This window comes from Mercenaria mercenaria, chromosome 1 (assembly GCF_021730395.1).
Source record: "Mercenaria mercenaria strain notata chromosome 1, MADL_Memer_1, whole genome shotgun sequence".
NCBI classification, from domain to species: domain Eukaryota; kingdom Metazoa; phylum Mollusca; class Bivalvia; order Venerida; family Veneridae; genus Mercenaria; species Mercenaria mercenaria.
In genome coordinates this window covers 99,098,394-99,122,934 of record NC_069361.1, presented here as the reverse complement: position 1 = coordinate 99,122,934, position 24,541 = coordinate 99,098,394, and the positions used below count along the sequence as shown (strand labels likewise).

Here is a 24,541-nt window from a genome sequence, read left to right as displayed (position 1 = left end):
TTAATTACATCTACACAATACATTTTCACAACATCGTATTCCAGACAGAATACAAACACTAATAAATAATCTTACAGTGCTATGGTTACAAAAGTTCCAAAACGCACATATACCATATATTATGTGTGCATGATAACGGTCTGAATTATTTGATTTTACCAAATGCTTTTATATTCCGGGCCTTTTTTCTATCAATAAACATATTACTAATAAACAACAAAAAGCATTTAAATGTCAGAACTTAATGAAAGTTTATTACACTTGTGATTATCACCCTTAAAAAGTTGCAGTTAAATAATACACTACCAAGATTAAAAGAAGTCCTTTAATCAAAGTTGCCTGATAAAAAGTACAAAATTGCAGATATTATCAAAAATATCGATGCAGCTAATTCACACATATGAACATTACAAATGTCACAAACGCAATATATAACACTGCAGTCCTTGCAAGCTTCGCACAGTTAGGAATGGTGGCTTTTAAAGGCTTGATTCTTGCATGTAAGTATGTTTTCATGATTTTTATGATTTTCTATTCGATCCATGTTTGCAGTTTACAATTTAGACAATATCTTGGAAAAAAGGAAAACATTTAAAAGGCAGTACTTAAGTAATAATACGGCACAATTCAAAGCAGGTATGGCTATACTGTTTAGTAAGTATTAAAAAATATGTAACATGAAAACACCAATATAAATATGAATCGAGTGTATATAATAAAATGGGCATTAAACGCCTGGTTGTGCATTCCAGCCATAATGGCACACCTTCTTTCACAATGGCCCTTGGGCAAAATTTCACAGCCATTATGACAAGAAGGCACAACGAAGCCGTATATTAATCCCTTAATACACGACCTGCTAAAGAAACCTACAATCAGTTAAGAACCAAGCGCAAAGGCTCACAAGACAGTTGAACAGAAAACAAAAAGGATTTGCTTTCATAGTTTTTACGTATCTAAACGTAATTCTAGGTTGAAAAGTTTAGGTTATGATTTGTAATATTAATTACAAAATTTCAAGGCGGTTTTCACAAACAATCATCTTGCTCGACTTGAAAATTTTATTTGTGATATATCTGTCACAAAGAAACATCTTTTACCTTTTTTGATCTAGAAAAGGCTTGCTATACAACATGAAAATATGTTATTATGAATGGCCTTAACGAATAAGGATTAAAAGGTCTTTCCCAATATTTATATCGCAATGATCGGAATTTTAATAAACATATTGGTTCTACCCTTTCTGACCCTACTCAAGGTTCTGTTTATGTGTTTTCGATGGCGTTTTAGATATGCGTAGAATCGAACGCCGAAACACAGCGAACCAAAAAGTCAATGCGCCCACTGTCTATTATTGAAACATTATTGTAACCCTGAGAATTTTCTAAACTGTACAAAATACCCACTGTCGACGAAGAAAACTGTCTGGGTATTATTTTCAAAATACATATTTCTTTTATACCCCATATGTACTACCTGAAAGCCAAATGGTTGAAGTCATTGAGTCTGAATTGGGGAGCCAACTGCAAAGTTTTATTAAGACTCTATGATCTTTGATTAGATAAGATCTAGTTGACGATTGTATTGTTATGGCTTTGCAAGAAAGTCTTACTTACAAATGTTAGATACCAGTAAGAATTGCTCTGGGTGCATTAAGTACATCGCCAATTGAAAGTTATATGGGAGCAAACTCTCTCTTTCTCTCTTTCTCTCTCTCTCCCTCTCTCTCTCTCTACTCGCGCTCAGAAAAACTATCGTTGCAATATGCTTTGAGGCCAGCTACAAGCACCGAGTTGTTTGATTCTTATCAAAATCAAAACAAATCAAATTGTCTGGTTTTCACATTAAAATATTTTACCCTTGAAATGACTTTTAAATCAAAAAATCAAAAGAAAATTCAATTCCAGATGCACCACTGTGGACCCTACCCCACTCTTTCTGTTTTGATGTAAAACTGCTCTGAAAATGACTGAAACAAAACCTGAAATGTAATTAAATAAAATCGACTTATAATGATTTAGAAGGACAACATATAGAGAGGCTGCGCTGCCGTCAGCCACAATCATCGATAGGAATTACGTTTGCCAACTAATGCAACAATATTCTCAACCGAGGCAAAAACTCTTGGCTTAGGACTAAATATTTTACATTAAAATACAATGAAAAATTATTAAGATTCTATGGAACTTTGATTAGATTAAATCTAGTTGACGGTTGTATTGTTATAATTTGGCAAGAAAGTCTTAAACATTTCGGCCTGGGTGATTCCAATATTCCCGCTTTCGTAGCTTTAGGTATTGGTGCCTGCTTTTTTATTTTGTCTTTTAGAAGTTCCTGTGATATGCAGTCTCCATAACCTCAAATCTCCTTTTTAAATCCAGTTTGTTTACTCACACCCTATTACCTGATGTCCACCACGCCGAGGGACGCGGCTGCCACAGAGGTAGGAAATCAATAACGGTGAATAGTGGTGTTAGTTTTTTGCGCTGTATTTTTTCATTTCGACTTTCCATGAAGATATTCTGGTGCAGGCGTATGTGTAAATGCCTCAACATATTATATGATTAATCCTGGTCGCCAACTTTGCGAAATAAAGAAGTATTCAGCTGTTTAAATTGGACGTTTATTAAAATTGATGCGAAAATCATATTCAACGGCCCAATTCGAAGTGTTTACAAAAAATTTGATCGGGTTTACCTCACACGTCAAACGACCAATCATCTGGGGATACTCCTGGTAACTTTCAAGTCTGTCCGTACGTCTACACCGACGTTATGACCCTCCGAAGGGGCCCGGGTACAGTCACATATGATAAACTTTACCGCAGAGGGCATTTTTAAATGATGCCCATCCCGCCGAGGAGTCAAAATATAGGATATCGTTTACGACAGAGGGAAATTTTGTGTAAAAATGTCTATTTTGGCTGTTTGTTTTGCTTTTGAGACCTGGGAGGTCATGGAATTATTTGCAGTATGCATTGTTTATACTTATGTTTAATAATGGGCGAATTTCAATGGCGGACACCGCTGTAACACAGTATTAATCAGTCTAGATTGAACTTCTATCTATCTCCGACGTTGTTTTGCTACTATACGTCTTCGTTTTGTAAACTCAATTTTGTTTCAATTTCTTTTATAATGAAATATACAGAAATAATGATATCGTAAGTCCTGATGGTATCGGTACTTGCGTTCTTGCTGGATTCAGTGTTGAATTTACGGCTTATATTAAATGATAAATCGTTTTGCAATCAGTCTAGATTGTATATACATTGCATACAATCTGATACTGTACATGTATAGAGTTGTTTTACCACTGAAAGTCTTCGTTTTGTAAAATCATTTTTGTTTCTTTTTTATCATAATATACAGACATTTGCTGCCAGCAATGAAATCCTAAGTCCTGGTACTTGCGTTCTTGCTGGTTTCAGTGTTGAATATAGGTTAATATTAAATATCAAACTGTTTTGCATTATCAAGCTTTCATACTAAGAGGCTACTGATAGTAACATAGTTCTACATAAAAGATCCGTTAGGCTAGAAAATTTAAATATATTTGTTGTCAGTGGCATACTGAGTCTAGTGATCGTTCTAAATAAAACTGTCATTAATCGTTTACAGAAATGTTCTAAACAATTTATTTTGTATTCATTTTCAGAACCAAATATGAAGGCATACATATGTTATTACTGTAACAATGATTTTGAAGTTAACACTGGAGTGATTAACCATTTAGTTAACTGTCATGTCAAGAGAGATCTATCAAAATGCAAATGGAAATAACTAAACCATCTGTTATTACCGAGTTACTATCTGAAATGAAGATTTTATTCTGATCGAGCTCTTTGAAAACTTTAAAGATGTATTCAATTTTGATATTTTGCCCTGTAACTTCGATACATGCCCACACGCTGTGAATATTTCACCTTCATTTGGAATCACGTCGGTATATATTTTCTGTCCTATATCCAGCATTCCAAATGTTTTCATCTTATTCCAGTTCCATGTACTTAAATGGCCAATCACTCTAGCGTAAGCTGCAAATCAGTGTCTTAGCTTTTTTTAAACAATTCTCATGCATTTCAAATATATATGCTTAAATATACTATTCGACAAACTGTGTTTAACTATATGATCTGATGTGTATTTAAATGAAAGCTGTATATAATAAATGCAAAACGATTTAATATCTAATATTAACCTTAACTTCAACACTGAATCCTGCAAGAACGCAAGTATCATGACTTAAGATATCATTAATTCTGTATATTTCATCATAAAAGAAATTGAAAAAAAAATGAATTTACAAAATAAACATTTACAGCAGGAGAACCAATCTATACATGTAGCAGATAGTATGCAATGTCGGAGATAGATAGAAATACAATCTAGACTGATTAACACTGTGTTACAGCGGTGTTCGCCATTGAAAATCGCCAATTATTAAACATAAGTATATAAACAATGCATACTGCAAATGATTCCATGACCTCCCAAGACTTAAAAGCGAAACAAACAGCCAAAATAGACGTTTTTACACCAAATTCCCCTCTGCCGTAAACGGTATCCTATATTTTGACTCCTCGGTGGGATGGGCATCATTTAAAAATGCCCTCTGCGGTAAAGTTTATCATATGTGACTGTACCCGGGTCCCTTTGGAGGGTCATAACGTCGGTATAGACGTACGGACAGACTTGAAACTTGCCAGGATTATCCCCAGATGATTGGTCGTTTGACGTGTGAGGTAAATTCGATCAAAATATTTTGTAAACACTTCGAATTGGGCCGTTGAATATGATTTTCGCATCAATTTTAATAAACGTCCAATTTAAACAGCTGAATACTTCTTTATTTCGCAAAGTTGGCGACCAGGATTAATTATATAATATGTTAAGGCATTTACACGTATGCTTGCACCAGAATATTTTCATGGAAAGTCGAAATGAAAAAAATACAGCTCAAAAGACTAACACCACTACTCATTGTTATTGATTTCTGACCTCTGTGGCAGCCGCATCCCTCGGCGTGGTGGACATCAGGTAATAGGGTGTGTTACTTCTGTCCATTGTTTTTTCGTCTAGGACAAACCAGTTATTTTAACTGGGAACCATACGTAGCTTTTCAAGAATTACACGCTAGTGTATCATTGAAGGTTCCATGTGCACTGCCGTATGAACACATCTGCGGATGTCTCTAAATTGTTTTTTTTTTTCGTACATGTAGCATGTGTAAATGTTAAGGGACTAGAGGGCGTGAATGGTGTTATCAATTACCGTCCATGAATAGGCTCAATCAAACTGAGCCTGCAATATTTTCGTTCTTGTCCTGTTCAACGACCAGTGGAGTTTCCACTTTTCCTATGTTACTTACAAATGTAATCAAAGTGTTCGTATTGCTCTTGGTGCATTAAGAACATCGTAATCTGAACATGCAAAAACTCTTGACTTAAGACTAACTTTTACATTAAAATACAGTGAACATTGCCTTATCATAACAACTGGTTTCAACGTATTTTAATGGTTACTTCAGGCAGAATGACTGTTGAAATGTGACATGGGTATGATTTTGAAGATTTCTATCATTCACATTCAGAAGTAAATCAAAACAATGGATGATACAGAAACACATATGAGTTCGTTTCTTAGCTCACATTTCCGACGCCGTTTGTCCAAACATATGTGTATAGTCGGGTATAACATGAGAGTTTTGTAAACATTATCTGTACCAAATATATAAAACATTACTTTTTATATACATGTATATAAGGACATGCCATTTTTATGAAATCAAGGCTAACTTCTTAATATTTGGCCTAAAGCCTTTCGACTTGATTGCTTCACACAGCAGATTTAAATGTAAAGTTTGGTTTTGAGGTCAGCGGTGCTTTTGTACTTTCAGTAATGGAACAATCCGTTATTTAGGTAATGTTATTCAATACGTTGGTGGTTATTACCCAGATAAGGCAAAGTGAATCATGCTGCTTTCCCTAATCGGCATGAGTCTGTAATTTTAACTCTCAAACGTCAAAGCAAACTATATCCGCTCCGTTCCCATGTTTACTTCAGAAATCGTCTTATTTTCATAGAAAGCGAACACGAGATTTAGTTCTTCGATTTTATTTCTGGTTAACTAAATATTTTGGTTCTGAAGGTTACATGCTTTAAATGTCATTTCAGCTAAAGAAATCTTTGCATCCTGTCAAAATGTCATCTTAAAGACGCGCAACTATGTGACTGTATTCTTTTGTATTTCCATGATAGTCATTATACAGGTTTTGAATAAAAAAGAAAAAAGACAGTGATATATATCAGGCCAAGATAATGTGTGTAATGCCCAAACATTTCATTGAGCTAAGGTAGCAGTATGCACAGTACTTGGTGTATTAAGTCGAGTTTAGACCACACTTTATTTCTACAGTGTAAGGTAATTATTTATCTATGAGTTTAGAACTAAACTAAAAGAGATTAATTGAATAACTTTGCAGGTGAATTTGTGTAATTCAGGAAGGGCCTATATTGACCATCTGTCATCTTGTAGTATAGCCGTATCATACTGGTATTATCAGTATGATTTTCACGAAGTTCATGTGGGAGGAAAAGTTAGGTCACTAGATTGTGGCTGGTCTTTAAATATGGCCATTAGACTTCGATACTGCTGTTCAACATGTATATTATTTTTTATTTTATATTTGTTTTTAAGTCCGACCAACAGCTAAGGTAATATAGCGACTTATTTCATGATGGAAAAAGACACAGTTAAATACTACCGGGATTTGCACAGGGACTGAGCAATGGTATGTCCCTCTAGATATCTGGCGGATAAATTCCTAAAGCTATGATTATAGGGAACGACATGTAAAAATTGGCAACTTAAATGTCAATACAATTAATTACTTACATTAAACGTCGCTGTGGCTATGTGTAATTGCGATTCAATTAAGCAATCAGTGGCAATTTCCAAACACGCCAATTATCTACTTTGTAATCAAGCTACCATATGACACACATAGCATACATGTTTCTATGGACTGATTTATCTGACTCAGCGTTTATTTTTAAGGCTTTAACCAAATACATACGTCTGTTCTATAATATTCTAATAAATAAACAATGATTGAGTTAGTTACTCAGAAAAAAAAAAACATTGCCTGCGTTAATAACTGGCTGTGTGAGTAACTCTAACAGTATACTTTGCATGCGTAAGTAAGTTAGATAGAAAACATTGCCTGCGCGAGTATCTCAGAAAAAATGTCTGCGTGAGCTACTAAACAGAAAGCACGGCATGCGTGACTACCTCAGAGAGAAAACACTGTCTGTGCGAGTAACGCAAACAAAAAGAAAAACATCCTAAGAGAGAATTTGTCTGTGCGAGTAATTCAAACAAAAAAAAACATCTTACATTTACCTATACACCTGCAAAGGAACAACGAAGTAATTTTATGGTTAAAAACTTAGAGATAAGTCAATTTATTGTAATGTCAATTTTCATTTTGAATACTGATTTTTTTTTTACTTTTAGGGTAAAATGGGGTAACTGGGACAATGGGGAAACTGGGACACTTTACACTTTTCAGTAAATTGGGGTAAATATTGGTTACGTTCCCTAATTAAGATCATATGTTGAAAAAGGACATTCAGTGTTAAAGCCTAATATGACAAAACTTTTCTGCCGATGGATTGGAAAATATTTTAAGAATCGATTTTCTTAGACATATGTTGAGAGTATTACTAATTAAATAAAAATAAGAAAATATAAAATTACACGCTGTAAATAATTATGCCCTTTTTTTTCAGATGGTGCATTAAAATATTCTCGTTATGTTCCTGTCTAGTGAAACGCACAGTAGAAATAGTCGTCTGACTTTATAGATGTATTTGCTTATATGTGGTCGGTATATCAATAAGATCTTAAAGATATTTAATTTCGGTACCGTAACGGCTTGATCATAAATGTGACGTCAATTTTGACGCAAGAAGCTGGTTCTCGTATACACAAAATATCGCATTTAACTTGTTTGAAATATTGAAGCGTATTATGTATCATTGCAAATCAAGGACATGGCATTATTTTTTTTTAAATTCTATAAAAAAGTATAATGACTTTGTTTTTTTGACTTTCATTTTGAATAATAAAGTGGCCTGTCATGAACCGTTGCGTTGACGTCAGACAACGACGTTATAAAACAGGTGCTTGTTTGTGAAATATGGCATGTACAAAATATTTATATTAGTATGTGTTGATACCTTCAGTTATGGGAAGAGTTGCAAAACTGTAGGTATCACATTACTATTTCATACAATGGGATTTGTTTTTGAGAAATTACAACATACTTTATTTTTGAACGTTCCTTTTCAAAAGTGTCCCATTTACCCTAATGTATTGGGGCAAGTTGGACACTGTCGTTAAGAACAAAGTTCTCCATGACTTTATTTTTGAACAAACTGGATGCTGGAAGAAAATGGGGATATGCTCCAATGTACAGTACATAAAATGTTGTACATAACTGGACATAACCACTATAAATTGTCAATTTTTAATCTTTTTCCACAACTGAAATGAAAATAGGAAAGAAAGTCTAGTAATGACGAAACTCTGATATTTTGTAAGTATACCACTAGTTCACAGGCGTGGTACTAATATATATTAGCTTAACTCTGGTGCAACTACTGAATTTTCTACCCGATACCAAGTTTACATGATCTAAGTCACTGTTTAGTCACATACGTTTATTTAAAGGGAGATCGTTCCGTGAGCCCCTCCCACTCATTCCGCGTAAAATCTGGTGAGTTTAGAATTTTTGATAGTCTAATAGGCTAATACTGATATTTCTTTCATGTTTAAAGAAACTGTCGGCAAATCTTATATTAATAAGTAGTATTTATACTAGGTGAAGCGCAGGAACCAACTGACTGTCAAGCCAACATAGTAGTTCTTTTAGTTAAATACTCCTTTAAAAGATGACGTTGTGTCAAATATTCAGGCTAAAGCAAACACCAAATATTGGCCAGACAACACATTTTAGGTACAGTTGCCAATAGTTTCCGAGAGCGTATGCCCATGTGTCCGTCTAGATCTCCTTAACCCTGCCTTCATTCCCCTCACATTTCATCCCCTCCTCCCCAAGTCTTCCTGTATGCAAAAAGCTAGTTAATGTCCTTATTTCTTTGTGAAAAAAGACACACATTTTAATTGTCCCGTTAATATTTGATAAAATCTATGTTTTAAGACTGTTTAAAATTTTGATCAGTTTCAAGTGCAAAAATCACATATATAAGTACATAATGGATTATGTCAAGTTTATGTTTAATTCATACATAGTTATTTACACTTATAACATTTTTCTATTTTAAACGATTTATATAATAAGCATATATTGAAACAAATAATGACATAATTTAGGCAAAACTTGGACATATTGATTTCTTTATGCATCCTTGTTTTACAAAACAGTCATAAATTGTAATTACAGTAAAACACCGCTCGCTCGAGGTCGCAAGGGGATGAGCAAAATGCTCGAGTTATCCATGGTTTCGAGCGACCCAAACATTGACCAACATACGAAGAAAACTAAAGTTTGTTTTACGGTCATCGGAACCGTTTGCTGAGTAAACGGTGATGCGTAATATTAACATACTTGTGACATTTTCGAAAACAAACGTATTACAAACGTTATCTATTGATAAACGTTTCAATATGTAATTTGTAAATGGCACATGCGAAGAAACAACTAAGATTTTTTTTTAATTTTTATTCATCAACAAGTGCATATCATAATTATCGTCTCAATTTTATGAAACGGCTATATTATTTCCTTCATTTGCATGCAAACAACTGCTGATTAAATTACTAAGATCTCGATCCCGCAGAAAAGATGCTTTAAGTTAACAGTAATTGATCAATATTTGATCAATAAAACTTTTCTTTAAGCTTTTATCAATAATTAATCTCATCTTAATATAAAATATACCGACAAACAAACATTTAAGATAGTCTGGGAATAGACTACGCAATTCTCACGGTGTGTGAAAATGTTTAATTAACCGATGCATTCTGACCGCCGAAGGTGTGAAAAATTTTGACACCTTTGCTCGAGTTAGCCAGAAGCAACAAAGAGTAAATTAATACACAGGGACCAGGTGTCATGCTCGAGCGATCGAGTTATCGATGCTCGACCCAGCCATGGTAATATCACATAGAAAATAGAAGGAAATCGGCCGGGACCACATGAATTGCTCGAGCGAGCCCGGGTGCTCGAGTCATCGATGCTCGAGCGAGCGGTGTTTCACTGTAATACGGAGCTATATTTTTAGTTTAGAATTCGTTTTTGATCTGTGGACATGAATGGTTTCATTTGTCATAAATGCGACTGTAATATACATAAATTCTAATAAAACTAAAATGTCCCAAGTTACCCCACTTGACCAATGTTTAATTAATTTATAGTTAATCACAGGTAATCAGGTATTTGTAAAAGTTTATATTCGTCATATATTATATAGGTTGCGCATACTGAAATATCAATAAATCAAGTATATATTTTGTCTTTCTAAAATATTACTCAACAGTGTTTCTTCAAGTGTCCCAGTTACCCCATTTTACCCTATGTATGATGTGTAATATTGTATGATGTGTTATATTATAGTTAGATTTCAGCGTAAATAATGGATATGAATTTATTTTATTTGACCCGAAACATTTTCTGTTGTGAAACAATATCATGAATATGCATGTACCTGATATTTTTTTTTTTGCATTGAGATAAGTTCTTCCCGCAAATATCCAGTTACAATTGGGAATTAAATACTTATGAATGGCTTGATAGGTAGGACTATCTGCAAAGGTGGCTACATGAAAATTAAATAGGAAGTATCTAAAATTTATTATTTAAGAAATAATATATCTCATCCAGAGATTTGTCGTTGAATAAATCATTGTTTGGAGTTCAGATGCGAAGGAATTATATCACGAGGGCGCAGCCCGAGTGATATAATAATATGCATCTGAACGACAAACAATGATTTATTCAAGAGCAAATCACTAAATGAGATATATTATTTCGATTCTAACACGTTACCAAGGAGTTTTAAGTACATCCTTGACGACATTCATTAAATATTTGCCCGTTTTCAATCGGTTTCTTTTCCAGCGCGCCGCTATGCCGTTTGACGCCATGACGTAATAATTGTGACGTCAGAACAGTGATTTGTTGTATAATAATTCACTGTTTTCTGTCTTTTTTTGTTTAATAGGAAAGTGAATCGGATCGTGTTAGAAATAGTATTATTCTCGGTCTCATATGTTATATATCATAATCAACCTGCTTTGTAACTGTTTAATCGTTTTTCATAGTTTAAAATTTTAAGCACCATCGCTATCACTTGACAGTAATATAATGTAAAGTAAATTTGGCGTTGCGAATACACCATTTGTCATCACAGTTAATTTCAAAACAAAGATAAATGTGCAAAAGCTAAATGCAATCAATTGTTCCGGTTCAGTAACTTGTCAACACTTCAGTTGATACTTTGTAAATTTGTCTTACGGATTTCTGTAAAATGTATGTGTGGATCTATGTATGTAAGTAAAAGCACAATGAAAACCTGATGCTCAGGCATGTAAAGGTGCATACGAAGTCAATAATAATCTATTTCGATTCCAAACTTACGTTGTATTAACGTCGGCTTTCATGCATCCCTACCCACCCCTCAGACCCGGGGTAATTAAAAATGTAATTGTAATTAATTGCAATTAAATTACATTTCTTAAGTAACTGAATGTAATTGGGCCATTCTTCAATAACATGTAACAGGAATTTTTTTTTTAATTACAGAGCAGTTTGATGGTGTAATTGACAATTACATTTCAATTACTTTCCAATTACATGGCACATGCTAATCCAGTTTGTGGAACAAATAGTATATATATATATATGTTTATTACCAGTGACACTTCACTTTAACATGCGAATTTGTATTTCATAGCTGTGAAAAATAACAACAGAATATTATGGTAGGTGTAATCCCTTGGACATAGCTCCTTTGTTCTGATATAATTGTTTTATTAGAACCAACTGGTAATCTTTGATGATGTTTGTCACTATGTTTTAAGAGAAAATGATCAAATTATAATTTGTTATTTGCATCATTACTATTTAGATTTTTATCGGAGCAGAAATTAAAATGCTTAGCATTTAGTTTAATCAATTTTTATCTGTGATAAAATTTGTTGTATTAAATGATACAAACAACATAGCGTTTGACACCACAGCTCTAAACAAGATAAAAATATGGTTAACATTGTAGACATTATGAGTATTCTACAGTTTTAGTGACACAGTTATTCTAGGACGGCTCATGAATGTTTTACAATTTATTTTCAATGTGGTCCTTTGGATAACAGGTAGTGTCAAGGATAAATACTTTAAATATATGTTTAAAATGTAAATGATTAAATACTGAACTATACTAGTTAAATTTGAAACATATTGCGGAACTATGATCCTGTACACTTCAGAGAAATTCAGACCTCAGAGAAATACCTGACTTTACATGCATCTTCTCTAACAGAATTCTGCTTGACAATGTAGTAACTATTATTTTGGGCTGATTTTTAGCTCCTTTTGCAATAATATTAAAGACTGAGTGATGTTCTCCCGCAAAGACAGATTTTATTTTGAGCTTAAATTCAATTTTGAAATAATTGAAATCAGTTTACAGGTGAATTATCATGTATATATGTACAAAGTAAAGAACTTTGCTACAGTGTTCATGTAAGAAGCACCGTATTTGATGTTGTAATTGAATGTAATTACTTACAAGTTGTAATGTAATTGTAATTTAATTAATTAAATTGTTCAATTTCATGTAATGTTAATTGTAATTTAATTGGACATTTCTCAATGTAATTGTAATTCAATTAATTACATTATAAAGTAATTGACCCCAGGTCTGCCACCCCTACACAGATTTTCAAAGGCTGTACTAAATTCTTTGGCAGGAACAACTGTGTAAAAGTTCTTAAAAGCTGTTCCCATGAAAAACGTCTTTTGAATTATACATGATTTCACTGTTTCCACGGCTATCGTTCATTTTTTTTTTAAATAACAATCATATAGGTGATAATACATCAAACAGCTTCAATCTTGTTATAAAGAACCTCAGTAGTTTCTGAAATTGCATTATGTTACCCTGAATGTATAAAGTTACTCCATGCTAGCTATGATTACTGAAAGGCACTGACTTCGTGACTGAACGGCAACAAAAACAATAGGTATCAGGAAATTAATGCTATATAACTTAAGTATGCTTTAATCAAACTATATGTAATGGAAACACATGAGAATAAGTTGTTTTTAATATATTTACAATGAAAATAGAAAAAGCGTTTGTAACGATTTCTCGAGGAAAACTGCTTTAATCAAAAATATCTATATTCAACACATTAACGCACATAATTCTCCGTTGAGAGGTTCTTATTGCCAAGGCGGCCCGGGCTCGATTCTCGACGTGGGAATCTTTTATTTTTCTTGATTTGGCATTTTTAAGATAGTTTAGAAACAAAATCTGATATCTAATGTTCATGACCGAACTTCAGTTTTAAAGAAAGATCAGTTTAGCCTTTGATTTGCATAAAAAGGAAACAGTGCCACAATCAAAGTCCCAGAAACAAGTTACCGTTGAACAGAACAGAACAGAAAAGAACAGAACAGATATTTTATTCAGACTTGTACGTAGTACATCGTCTAATTCACATAATTCACATATATATTGAAGCTGCATATAATGATATAATCGATTGTTATCAATTGTAAATTGTTTGAAAATATAGAGAAGAAGAAAAGATATATTACATAAACTATACGTATTACGTTAGTATATTAATAACCTTGTTTATTGTATCAATCACTTAGATGATATTCAAGAAACATAATTAATATTACTTTATATTGTAATCTACGAGTACAATAAGTTTCCATACTTGTAAGATGGTAAAATATTTTCCGTGACGTATTTTACCGTGGATTCTATTTAAAAGATACGTAAGAAAACGTTGAAACCACAATTAGCAACATATTTATTTCAACTGTAAGAAATATATTTTAAGACATTTTTCCACTGTTAACTAAGAAATTTTCTGAATTGTACAATACTGTGTCACTTTAAATTGTTAGAAAAAAAATTGTAGAAAAACACAAAACTATCAATCTCTGTTTACATTCTACATTTTACATTAGTCATTTGATCATAAAGAGGACGTATATATAAAGTCATTCATGTGAGTAATGAAGCATTTGTTTTGTAAAGAAGGGTGTTATTTTTCTTTCTTTTTTTCTTCTATTTTTGAAATTCAGAAACAGGTTAGTTACAAAGAAAGCCAACTCCGTAAGATAAATAAGAAGAGCATATGTCAATGGAATATGGGGTTTTCAGTCAGATACCTAGACGAGAGGTTGGCAGTTACTTGCGGAGAACAGATAAGTACTGGAACAGAATTAAGGGACACTGGCTAGAATAACTGCCCGTCGTTATAAGTGGTGGCAAAGTGATGCTGCACCAGAACTAACAAACAAAAAAAACATACATTTACTGTATACAGGTATTTAAAGTAATAATTTAAGAATTTAGCTAGGTTGTCAAAACTGTGATATAATCGGTAATAGCAAAACAGGATATAAGAAATATATGTTAACTTGATGGATATGAAATGAAGAAAACTATTACAGTCATTTTGAAACATTAAAAACCTGACAGAATATACTAAACTCTTTTTTATATTTCGAAATGTGCAGTCACTGACTAAATAGTGTGAAGTAGTCTAATATTCCTAGACGTACTAAACATTATGAGATGCACTAAGGACGGACCTTTCTTTGTCAAAAGTCTAAACTGTAGCAGAAGACTTGAAAGCGTTTTCAATAAAATGAAACAAAATGCTTCACCATCAAATTGTAATCAAATGTTATTCGAAAAAGGTAAAATGATAACAAGCATGGATTTACCTCCACCAATTACACGGGTTGCTGATGTTAGGATACTTGGTAAAGTCTCTTGTTACAGTTTCTACGTGTGACAAATTGAAAAGATGTTGCAGAATGTGATCTCTGTAACAACGTTGTCTCAGATAGTAAGCCGTTCAATTGTCTCAGAAGTTTCGTCATGATTTTAGATTAAGATTTTTAACAAGTTATCGGTCATTTCTAGGACAAAATGTTTTCAGCAACTCTCAGCGTCGTTCAGAATACACTCAGTTTCTTCCTAGAATTTTGAATAGTATTTAGTATGTATCTTAATATTAATGTTTTAATGTAAGTCATACCATTCTAAAATATTTAAAAAGATTTATGATTTATTATTTTAAGTACTATGATATATTAGTTTAAGTACTGTGCAAATTTTATTAAAATATGTACTTTTAACACATACTGTCGTAGTACAGTGTAGTGATTAACTGTATGTTTGAAATATTTCAAATGATATTTGGGATGTTTTACGATATTTCTAAATGTTATAAAACTCATTTCTGTTAGTTTCTCATTTTATATCCATCAAGTTGACATGTATTATTATTATTATCATTATTATTATTAAACCAGATTTATATAGCGCCCTTTTCATGATAAACACGTTCAAAGGCGCTTTACATATAGTAAACGCAGCCACACAGGGCGCGAAATTCAGCCTCTACTAGTACAGACACAGAGCGATCTGACCAGAGGGACAGAGTGAGACAAAGCCCCCAGAACAGAAAGAGCGAACTTTTAAGATACAGACTTGTCCGGCTAACTTAGCCTACCTCTTTGCGAATAGACAGTCTGGTTCTTTAACGTGCCCGGTGTATAGCACCGATACACGCGAAGCCGTCTTTCCTGGGAAGAACCAGTATAGGCCTCTAAGTTAGGTGGGAGACACTCAAGAGCGTCTCAGAAGTTTCCAGTGCCTGGACCGGGATTCGAACCCAGGACCTCTGGATTGACAGCCAAGCATGTTACCACTAGACTACCGGCCCACTTCTCATATCTTAAATCTAAAGATCTTACTGTAGCTTTTCAACAGTAAATATTCTATTAATGAGCGCATACATATGTCATTATAATGCATATGTTTCAGAAATTAAAAAACACAATTCTGTATTACTCACATGAACGACTGCATAGATACACTTTACGATCACAGAAAACAAAGATTGATACTCATTAGGAAAACACGTGCTCAAACAAGACAGCCACTCAAATTGTAAGGCTATATCAGTTCATGAATGTGTGCATGGATAAATACATAACAAACTTACACAAAAATATATAGTCAAAACAATATATATATATATAGAACAACATAATTAAGAAACTGATAGAGTTATATTAATTCATAATGAAACAGGAACACAGAATGTGTAATGAATATTTCAGAAGATTTCTTGGCTGACAAAACAAATAAGAAGATCTTAGACTTGATAAATTAAAGTTTAAATTAATCAGTAATACCGTATTACTGATGGCAATAATTTCGAATGTCTGCCTACATATTTGTAATTTCAACCACATACAGTGGTGACGTATCCTAACGTACCGTTAAGGAAAACATCTCACTGCCTTACAATGTCCCGTTAGAGCAATCAAAACGTGACAGTTGAATATCCTAGACTAGTTTCTACAAATGCGATACAATAAATCAAGAAACTTAAGAAACGTGTTAAATATGTTACATAATATATATTCCTTCTTTCAAACAAGTACTTACAATATATTTTCATATAAAATCACTAGTTTATTGATCTCATTTTATTTTATCATGTATGTTATTCAGTTTAAGTGATACATATTCTTCCTAAAATGTTGGTTTTAGCATTAGTTCATTTTATGCAAATGAACTAAACATAATAAAATCTGTAAAAATATTATAGATACCTTATTTCGAGTGAACTATTTTCTTTAAGAGTATCAAAATCTTATTCCGGCCATAGGCCCGTACTGATTTCACCTTTTACTTCCTGTAAATATCTGGGGTGAAGATCATTCAACAGCTGATTAAAACTGTACATTTTGACTGGTGGATGAAAAATTCCACAGGTTTTGAATGGAATGGATAATATTTTCTCAAGGAAGCTCTGCACGTTGGAGTCGAACTTTTTTCTATATGTAAAATTTGATTAAACTTTGAATTTTCAAAACTTCAGAATATACTCAGAAAATACAGCAAATAAAAATGATAGGGTCGATTGCTTGATTTTTTGCAAAACTGATTATGAAAACTTGCGTGAGGTCCAAATTTTTCATAATGGTGGCTTATTGGAAAACAATAACTTTCATAACATTTTCGCAAATAGAAATTTTTCTGCAATGTATATTTTGATGAAACTTCTCACAGTTGTAAATAAACATATGGGATATAATGGGATGAAATAAAATGTATAGGTCCATGTGCTTATTTTTGAGATATTTGACCATGATTAAAGTGAACCGTACATTTCACGCTAATTTTAAGACATTATTTAGAATTATTATACGTGTAAGATCTTTTAATATCATTTTTTAACTTAAGAAAGATAGTGACAGTTCCATTGTGATAAAATTTACTCACAGGTTGCCATTAATCCATAAAATGACGCCGAATCCAGGATTTATTCTATGTTTTCTGGGAAAATGACGTTACACCATCAGTTGCATATAAATATATAAATATGTAAAATTTGTTTTGTAAAATATGTTCTACATAAAAAAAAACATGAAAATTTTACTTTAAAGCTACGTTTTGTTTTGCTTATACATACCCGATCGTTTTAAAAGTAAGTAAGTGCAGAGTGCATGCGCGTTTCGTAGCTTAAAGTGTGCATTGGCTATGCGGCCGTGTATCTTTTTTAAAGATACTTCTTGTTTTTTGCTGGGTTTAACGTCGCAGTGACACATTTATAGGTCATGTGGCGACTTTCCAGCTTTGATGGCGGAGGAAGACCCCTATGTGACCCTCCATGCGTTATTTCATCACGGGCGGACATCTAGGTAGTAAACCAAAGACCTTTTGTAAGCTAGATGGACGGCTTCCTCACATGTAGAATTCACCGCCTCTAGTAAAGCTCGAACCTTCATCGGTGAGGGGCAAGTAATTCACACTCAGTGACTTAACCACTCGGCCACGGAGGCCCCGATATTATTTTCGATAATACTGAGGAACTTTAAGACTAGATTTATCAGTACATTACAATTGCTTTAAAACTTACAAAATGTTACTTTTTCAAAAATCTTTGTCACTTCTCATAAATATTCATAAATATGCAAATACTTTCACTAATATAAAAAGCTGCTATTGAAATGCCAGTTTCCGATTTCTGATACCTTATTTATTGTTTTATCACCAAAACTGAACAACATGCGATGGATTATCAATCATCTATATGGTTGCATTTTCCAAATGTAAACAGTTTCATGTAAACAGTGAAATCATATATAATTCGAAAGAGTTTTTTTCCATGGTAGTATTTTCTATTTTTACACAGTTGTTCTTGACAAATATTTGCATGGTAAGAGTTAACATATACAGTTTGTAACCGCAGTGATTACAGTCCTGTCTGTCTAGGGATGGAGTTCCAACATAAGCTTAAAGCTTCTTACTCAATCCTTTATGCCAATGCAAACATGTTAACAGAAAAAAATATAGCCGACGATTTTTTTCAGTTAGGTGGCGCAGACTGAAATAAATGCATATGTAGAGTTAAGAAACCGCACCTATTCAACATACAATATGTGTATAATATTAGTCTAACATATGTTTTCATTGGCTGTCCTTTTACTGGTTCTTATAAAATTCCCCTCCCCTTCTATGATCCCGTAAAATCAAACATAAAACAAGGATTGAAGGTCAGAACTTATTCAAGCTTATTACCGTAAAATGTTGCAATTAAATATTTCATTACCAAGATTACACGGTTTTCTGGAACAAAATAAAACAATTATAGATATTATCGAAATAAATCGTGTTGACAATTAACACATTAGATTAGTTACAAATGTCACAAACGCCATATATAACACTAAAGTCCTGGCATTCTTGAATCAGTCTGGAACGATGGCTTCTAAAAGTTTAATCCTTGCATGTAAGTAGTTTTTAATGAGTTATGTGATTTTCTATTCGATTTATGTATGCTATTTATATTTTAAACAATATCGTTTAAATACATCCTGTTAAAATCATGTAAAAATGGAAACTTCAGTAAAAATAGATGAGACAAAATAGCTGAACACATTAATAATTTTTATGGCATTTGAATGAACAAGCAAAATTAGAAGGTTAATTATTCTATTTATATCTTAGAAAAGTATTTTTTCAAGTTAACATTAACTTCGTATTTTTGCGAAAATAAACGACATCAAATTAGTAAAGGATGTTTCATTTGAGATAATTAATCTTTGACTTACAGAAAGTATTTTTTGAAATATTTGTATTTTTTTGTCGTTAACATCTATTTGAGCCGTGCCATGTGAAAACCAACATAGTGGGTTTGCGACCAGCATGGACCCAGACCAGCCTGCGCATCCGCGCAGTCTGGTCAGGATCCATGCTGTTCGCTTTCAAAGCCTATTGCAATTAGAGAAACTGTTAGCGAACAGCATGGATCCTGACCAGACTGCGCGGATGCGCAGGCTGGTCTGGATCCATGCTGGTCGCAAACCCACTATGTTGGTTTTCCCATGGCACGGCTCATTTGTGATTTCATGCACTACTCTAATGTTTTACATAGGTAATAGTAAATATTTTCTAAACTATTAGTGCCATACTTATGGTTCATATATCTAATTTGAAAGGATGAACTAATTTCAAATAAATGAGATTGCAACGTATATTTTATTATTGATAGTGGTCTGTTCCCTTTGACGCGAAACAATGTGAGAACAACTAAATGTTCACGGATGTTTAGATATTTCCCGTATGCTTATTACTTAATATTTTAAATTAAAGTTTTTCTTCCGATCCATTAAAAAATTATTATAGATATTGTTTAACATTATAGATAACATTTTTACGTTAAGTTCTTTCAAGAACATCACAGTTGACAAAGGAGATGTCTGTTTTCTATATACTGATAAAATATTATAGTTACTAAAACTTGTTAAAAAGTTAGATGAAAATGTCTGCTTTGAATGAAGGTCGTGACCAAACTTAAAATGTCACTAAATGTGAAAACTCACGTTTTTACAGCCTCTCGTATACATCATGGTAGAACATAAAATCTGTTCATTTACACATTTCTTACCTTAAATCGAAAGGGGGAAAAAAGTGAAAATCGATAAGAACTATTTATAAGAAAAAATATAATTGAGCCGCACCAAAAGAAAACCAACATAGTGCGTTTGCGACCAGCAAGGATCCAGAACAGCATACGAATCCGCGCAGTCTTGTCATGATTTCTTTCATTGCAAAAGAATTTGAAAGCAAACAGTATAGATCCTGACCAGACTGCGCGAATCCATGCTGGTTGCAAACGCATTACGTTGTTTTTCTCATGGCGCGGGCAATAAGAAATTTGTTCATCATTTCAATTGCTCCAGGAAGCTCCAGTCAAAAATGTAAGAATTTTGTACAGGTATATTCATTAATGTATTTTCTTTAGGACATATGTTAGTAGTACATTTGTACATATTTTATCGAGAAAAAAATGTTTACTTCACACAAAAATAGCTCATTCAAAAAATTAGCTTTACTAGTTTTGAATATACTATAATATATTTTCTTTTGCTTAAAAAGTAATCACGGTTCAGTTAATTGCTGGGACATGGGCTGCAAAACGTGTAGACGCACACCTTAGGGCAAGAGAGACTATGAAAAGACGTAGGAGCCAGGAAGAGGTTCTGCAAAGACGAGACGAAACTCCGCTAGACACAACAGAGCTATTTCAGCTCTCTGAAGGTATGTAGTTCTTACTTTAATGACATCATTTTTTATTGTACTATGAAACAATGACGGGACCGTCTCAAGTTAAGCGTCCCATTCACATGTCAAAACACGAATCACGAATTTATTTCGACGATACCCCAACATTCATAAATGTCCTCAATGAATCAAATGTATTCATCACAGTTGATAATGGCAAGGAAACATGTATCAAGAGAAAAATGGCCAAAGACCCACGGCTTGCAAGAAACCGTAATTCAAACGATTATGTATTGATAAAGTCTTTAATACTATCAATGTATTTTTAAAGGTGAATCTCTCATTGATGTTTTGGAAACAAACGATGTTGTTGGAACGACAGTGGAACGTCTTGAAGAAACTTACAAAGGTATACCAGTTTATGATGCAGTCGTGACTGTTCGTAAAACCAAAGGTGGGCAGTTAACTGGCGATGCTTCAGGAACTCTGATACAAAACATAGACGAAGACTTGTCAGATACAAAAGCAAAACTCACTGACAGAGAAACCCTTCTTATAGCTGTTGAAGCCGAGGGTGATGATATAGAAGATGTTGTTAATGAAAAGTACAGCAGGACAGTGTACATTGACAAGAAGGATAAAGCAAGATTAGCCAATATTGTCAGCTATCTAGTAGACGGTGTTAAACGTCCTTTCTCCATTATTGATGCTAACAGTGGAGACATGTTAGAGCATTGGCAAGGTCTCAACACATATCCATGTTGTACGAGAAACTATAAAGCCTGGGGTGGAAATGTCAAGGAAGGGCGAATTACATATGGTGATATGCCTCATTGCCTCAGTCCTACCATCGACAACGGCACTTGTTATCTAGAAAACAAGTATGTCCGTGTTGTGGATATGCAGAACTCTTTTAATGAGACCATCACTGAAACCGCTAGTTTTCCATGTGAAATGGGGTATGGTGATGAAGTGAACGGTGCTTATTCGCCGGCAATTGATGCTTTCTTCTACGGGACAGTCGTTGGCAAGATGTTTGAAGAATGGTTTGGGTCTACTGCTCTGAAAAGTAGGGTTGTCCTCAGAGTTCATTTTGGAGACATGTTTCAAAATGCATTCTGGAACGGTGAAAATACAACCTTTGGTGATGGTGGATTTATGATGTATCCGCTTACGTCTTTAGATGTTGTGAGTCACGAGGTAGGTCATGGCGTGACAGAACAAGGATCTAATCTTGAATACAGAGGTGAACCAGGTGGAATAAATGAAGCATTTTCCGATATTATGGGTGAAGCTGCAGAGGACTATCTACTAAATTCCGATTATGTCACTGGTTATTCCATAATGAAAGATTTACCCTACATGCGAGAATTCGAGAGACCCGAAAATGACAATAGGTCTATTGGTCATGTTGACGATATGAACGAGCATGAAGATCCTCATTTTAGTAGTGGTGTTTATCGACGAATTTGGTGGGTCCTTACAAAGGATGCGGGAATGTCTATTCGAGACGCAGCAACTGTATTTCTCCACGCTAACAGAATGTATTGGCACAGCACGGCATCATTTTACGACTGTTCATGTGGCACTCTCAAAGCAGCACTTGATCTTGGGCATGACACTGCTCCATTTAGGATGGCCTTCAAAGACGTTGGGATTGAAGACTGCGACGTCGATAACCACGTGTTCGGGTTGAACAACAATGACACGCAGAGGGGCGTTTTAGTCAGCGGTACTGTTAATCCAGTTTTCAAAATGGAGACACCAGAATGGGCCGATTCTGTGATTGTTGATGTTACAACAAGTGCGGAAAAGAGAGATATCAACATATACAGTGGTGCGGAAATCCTCATTACCGTCATGACAAACGGCTGGGAACTCTCCGACGATGAATGTGAAAGTGCTGTTGTGGTTGCTGAAGGTATCAACCATGTTGTGGTACCAGATGCTGCTGACCAAGAATATTTCTTCAAATTGTCAGTGACAAACGACACTTTAATACTGCCTGAGGTCTACAATCATACCTCGTTCAATTCAACCGGTCCTGTCTACCTAAATGAAGAGTACATGGTTGATCTTACGGTCGGTTACACTTGCCAGCAGAACTTTACCACGGATTATATGGGAACATGGATGTACAGCAGGGACTGTGGAATCGAGTTAGGCTTCTGAAAACGATATAGTTAGTATAAAATTGATGCATGAACCACGGGTGCTTGACACCCGTATTCGTTACATATGTCGTACATTGTTCATAAGTGTGTAATATTTTCTTAGGCTATGCTAAACAATTATGTTTTTGTCAATCAATACTGCAAAGAAAAAACTTTAATGTTATTGTTGTTTTTGTTGTTGTTGTTTTAAAAGGTAGTGTATGTCAAAGCATTGCCTTATCACAGCAAATGTTTGGGCATTGTTTGATTTGTGTAATGTAGATCTGACCATTTATATAACGAAACAAATAAAATCAATGGAAGAAACAGAAACGCATATTAGTTTATTTTAAACAAAATTTCAGTAAGACCTTTGCTTCGCCGTTTTAACAAAAACTATTAACTATTCAAGATAACTCACTAAATGCACTTCTTATCAAATAAATGGAAAAACACGTCTAAAGATAATCCTATATTATCAGCTTCATAATAATCCACCCAAAGCCCACTGCAGATAACGTAACAACGCAATTACATGTAAACGTATACACATCGTAAATCCATGTATAACTTCATTTCTTCTTTCAAAAATACATTTCTTCCATTCATTATGAACATGAGAATATACAGCTACGTTATCTTAATTCTATACCACTACAATATCTCGGAATAAGTTGCAGGCCTATTACCATTAGTGTTTAAACCTGGTTAATTCAACAAAACCTGTACGATATAAATATGTTTTTGTTATAAAATACTGAAATTTATACGGTATTCAGGACAGTCGAAAATAGTTTGCTTTCCATTACCTTAAATACGACGAATAGGAAAAAGCAAGTCGTAAATGTATGAAAAAAAGATGTATGTGTTTATTTTGTAATGCCTCAATCACTGAAACATAAAGGTGTTAGATTTTATTGTCATACAAGGATCAAAGATTTTACAATCTGTCCACCTTCATTATTTTGTTTTGAAATCCAGCAAGTTGTTCATGAGTAGAAGCCCGTTATGGCAACCAGATTTCTAAATAGAATAAAATTTGTTGAACAACTCTGGTAGAAAACCATCCATAAAACATTCAGGCCGAGTTCTCTCAACTGCCACCAAATGGTTTCGGATGTCGTTGCGAGAAAATTACAGACGGACGGACAGTACACGGACCGACGTAAAGACGACTGACGGAAGGACGACACAGGACGGTGAGTGATCAAAACAGTTCACTTCGTGCTCAGGTTAGCTAAAACATAATCAATATATACCAAAAATTATGAAGAAAGCACCGACAATATAAAATACCGTTTTCAGGAGTAAAATCATCTAGAAGATTGCAATTTGACTCCGGTGAAAACATTGCCTTACTGCTGCTCAGCATGTAAAAAATATAGACTTAAGGTAGTAGAGGTGTAATAGAGTACCTCCTTTTTGAAGAGTATTCAATTCCTAACTTAAAACACGGTTGTGATGTAATCCTTTGTTTGTTTTGTCCATTATATAGGTTATTGTACCAATACCGCTCTATACACACGA

General features: G+C 33.9%; 1 protein-coding gene across 2 annotated transcripts; it reads left to right on the top strand.

Moving 5' to 3' along the window:
* The first annotated feature begins 438 nt into the window (after positions 1-438).
* On the top strand, positions 439-23,198 carry LOC123529148 (elastase-like). 2 transcript variants are annotated; one of them, XM_045309370.2, is made up of 3 exons: positions 439-500; positions 20,736-20,897; positions 21,193-23,198. In XM_045309370.2, exons 1-3 carry the CDS (start codon positions 470-472, stop codon positions 23,031-23,033), a joined length of 2,034 nt encoding a protein of 677 aa, XP_045165305.2. In that variant the 5' UTR covers positions 439-469; the 3' UTR covers positions 23,034-23,198. The 2 variants fall into 2 exon arrangements, with proteins under 2 accessions (XP_045165305.2, XP_045165310.2); XM_045309375.2 differs by lacking the exon at positions 439-500 and adding an exon at positions 18,949-19,086.
* The last annotated feature ends 1,343 nt before the right edge of the window (positions 23,199-24,541 follow it).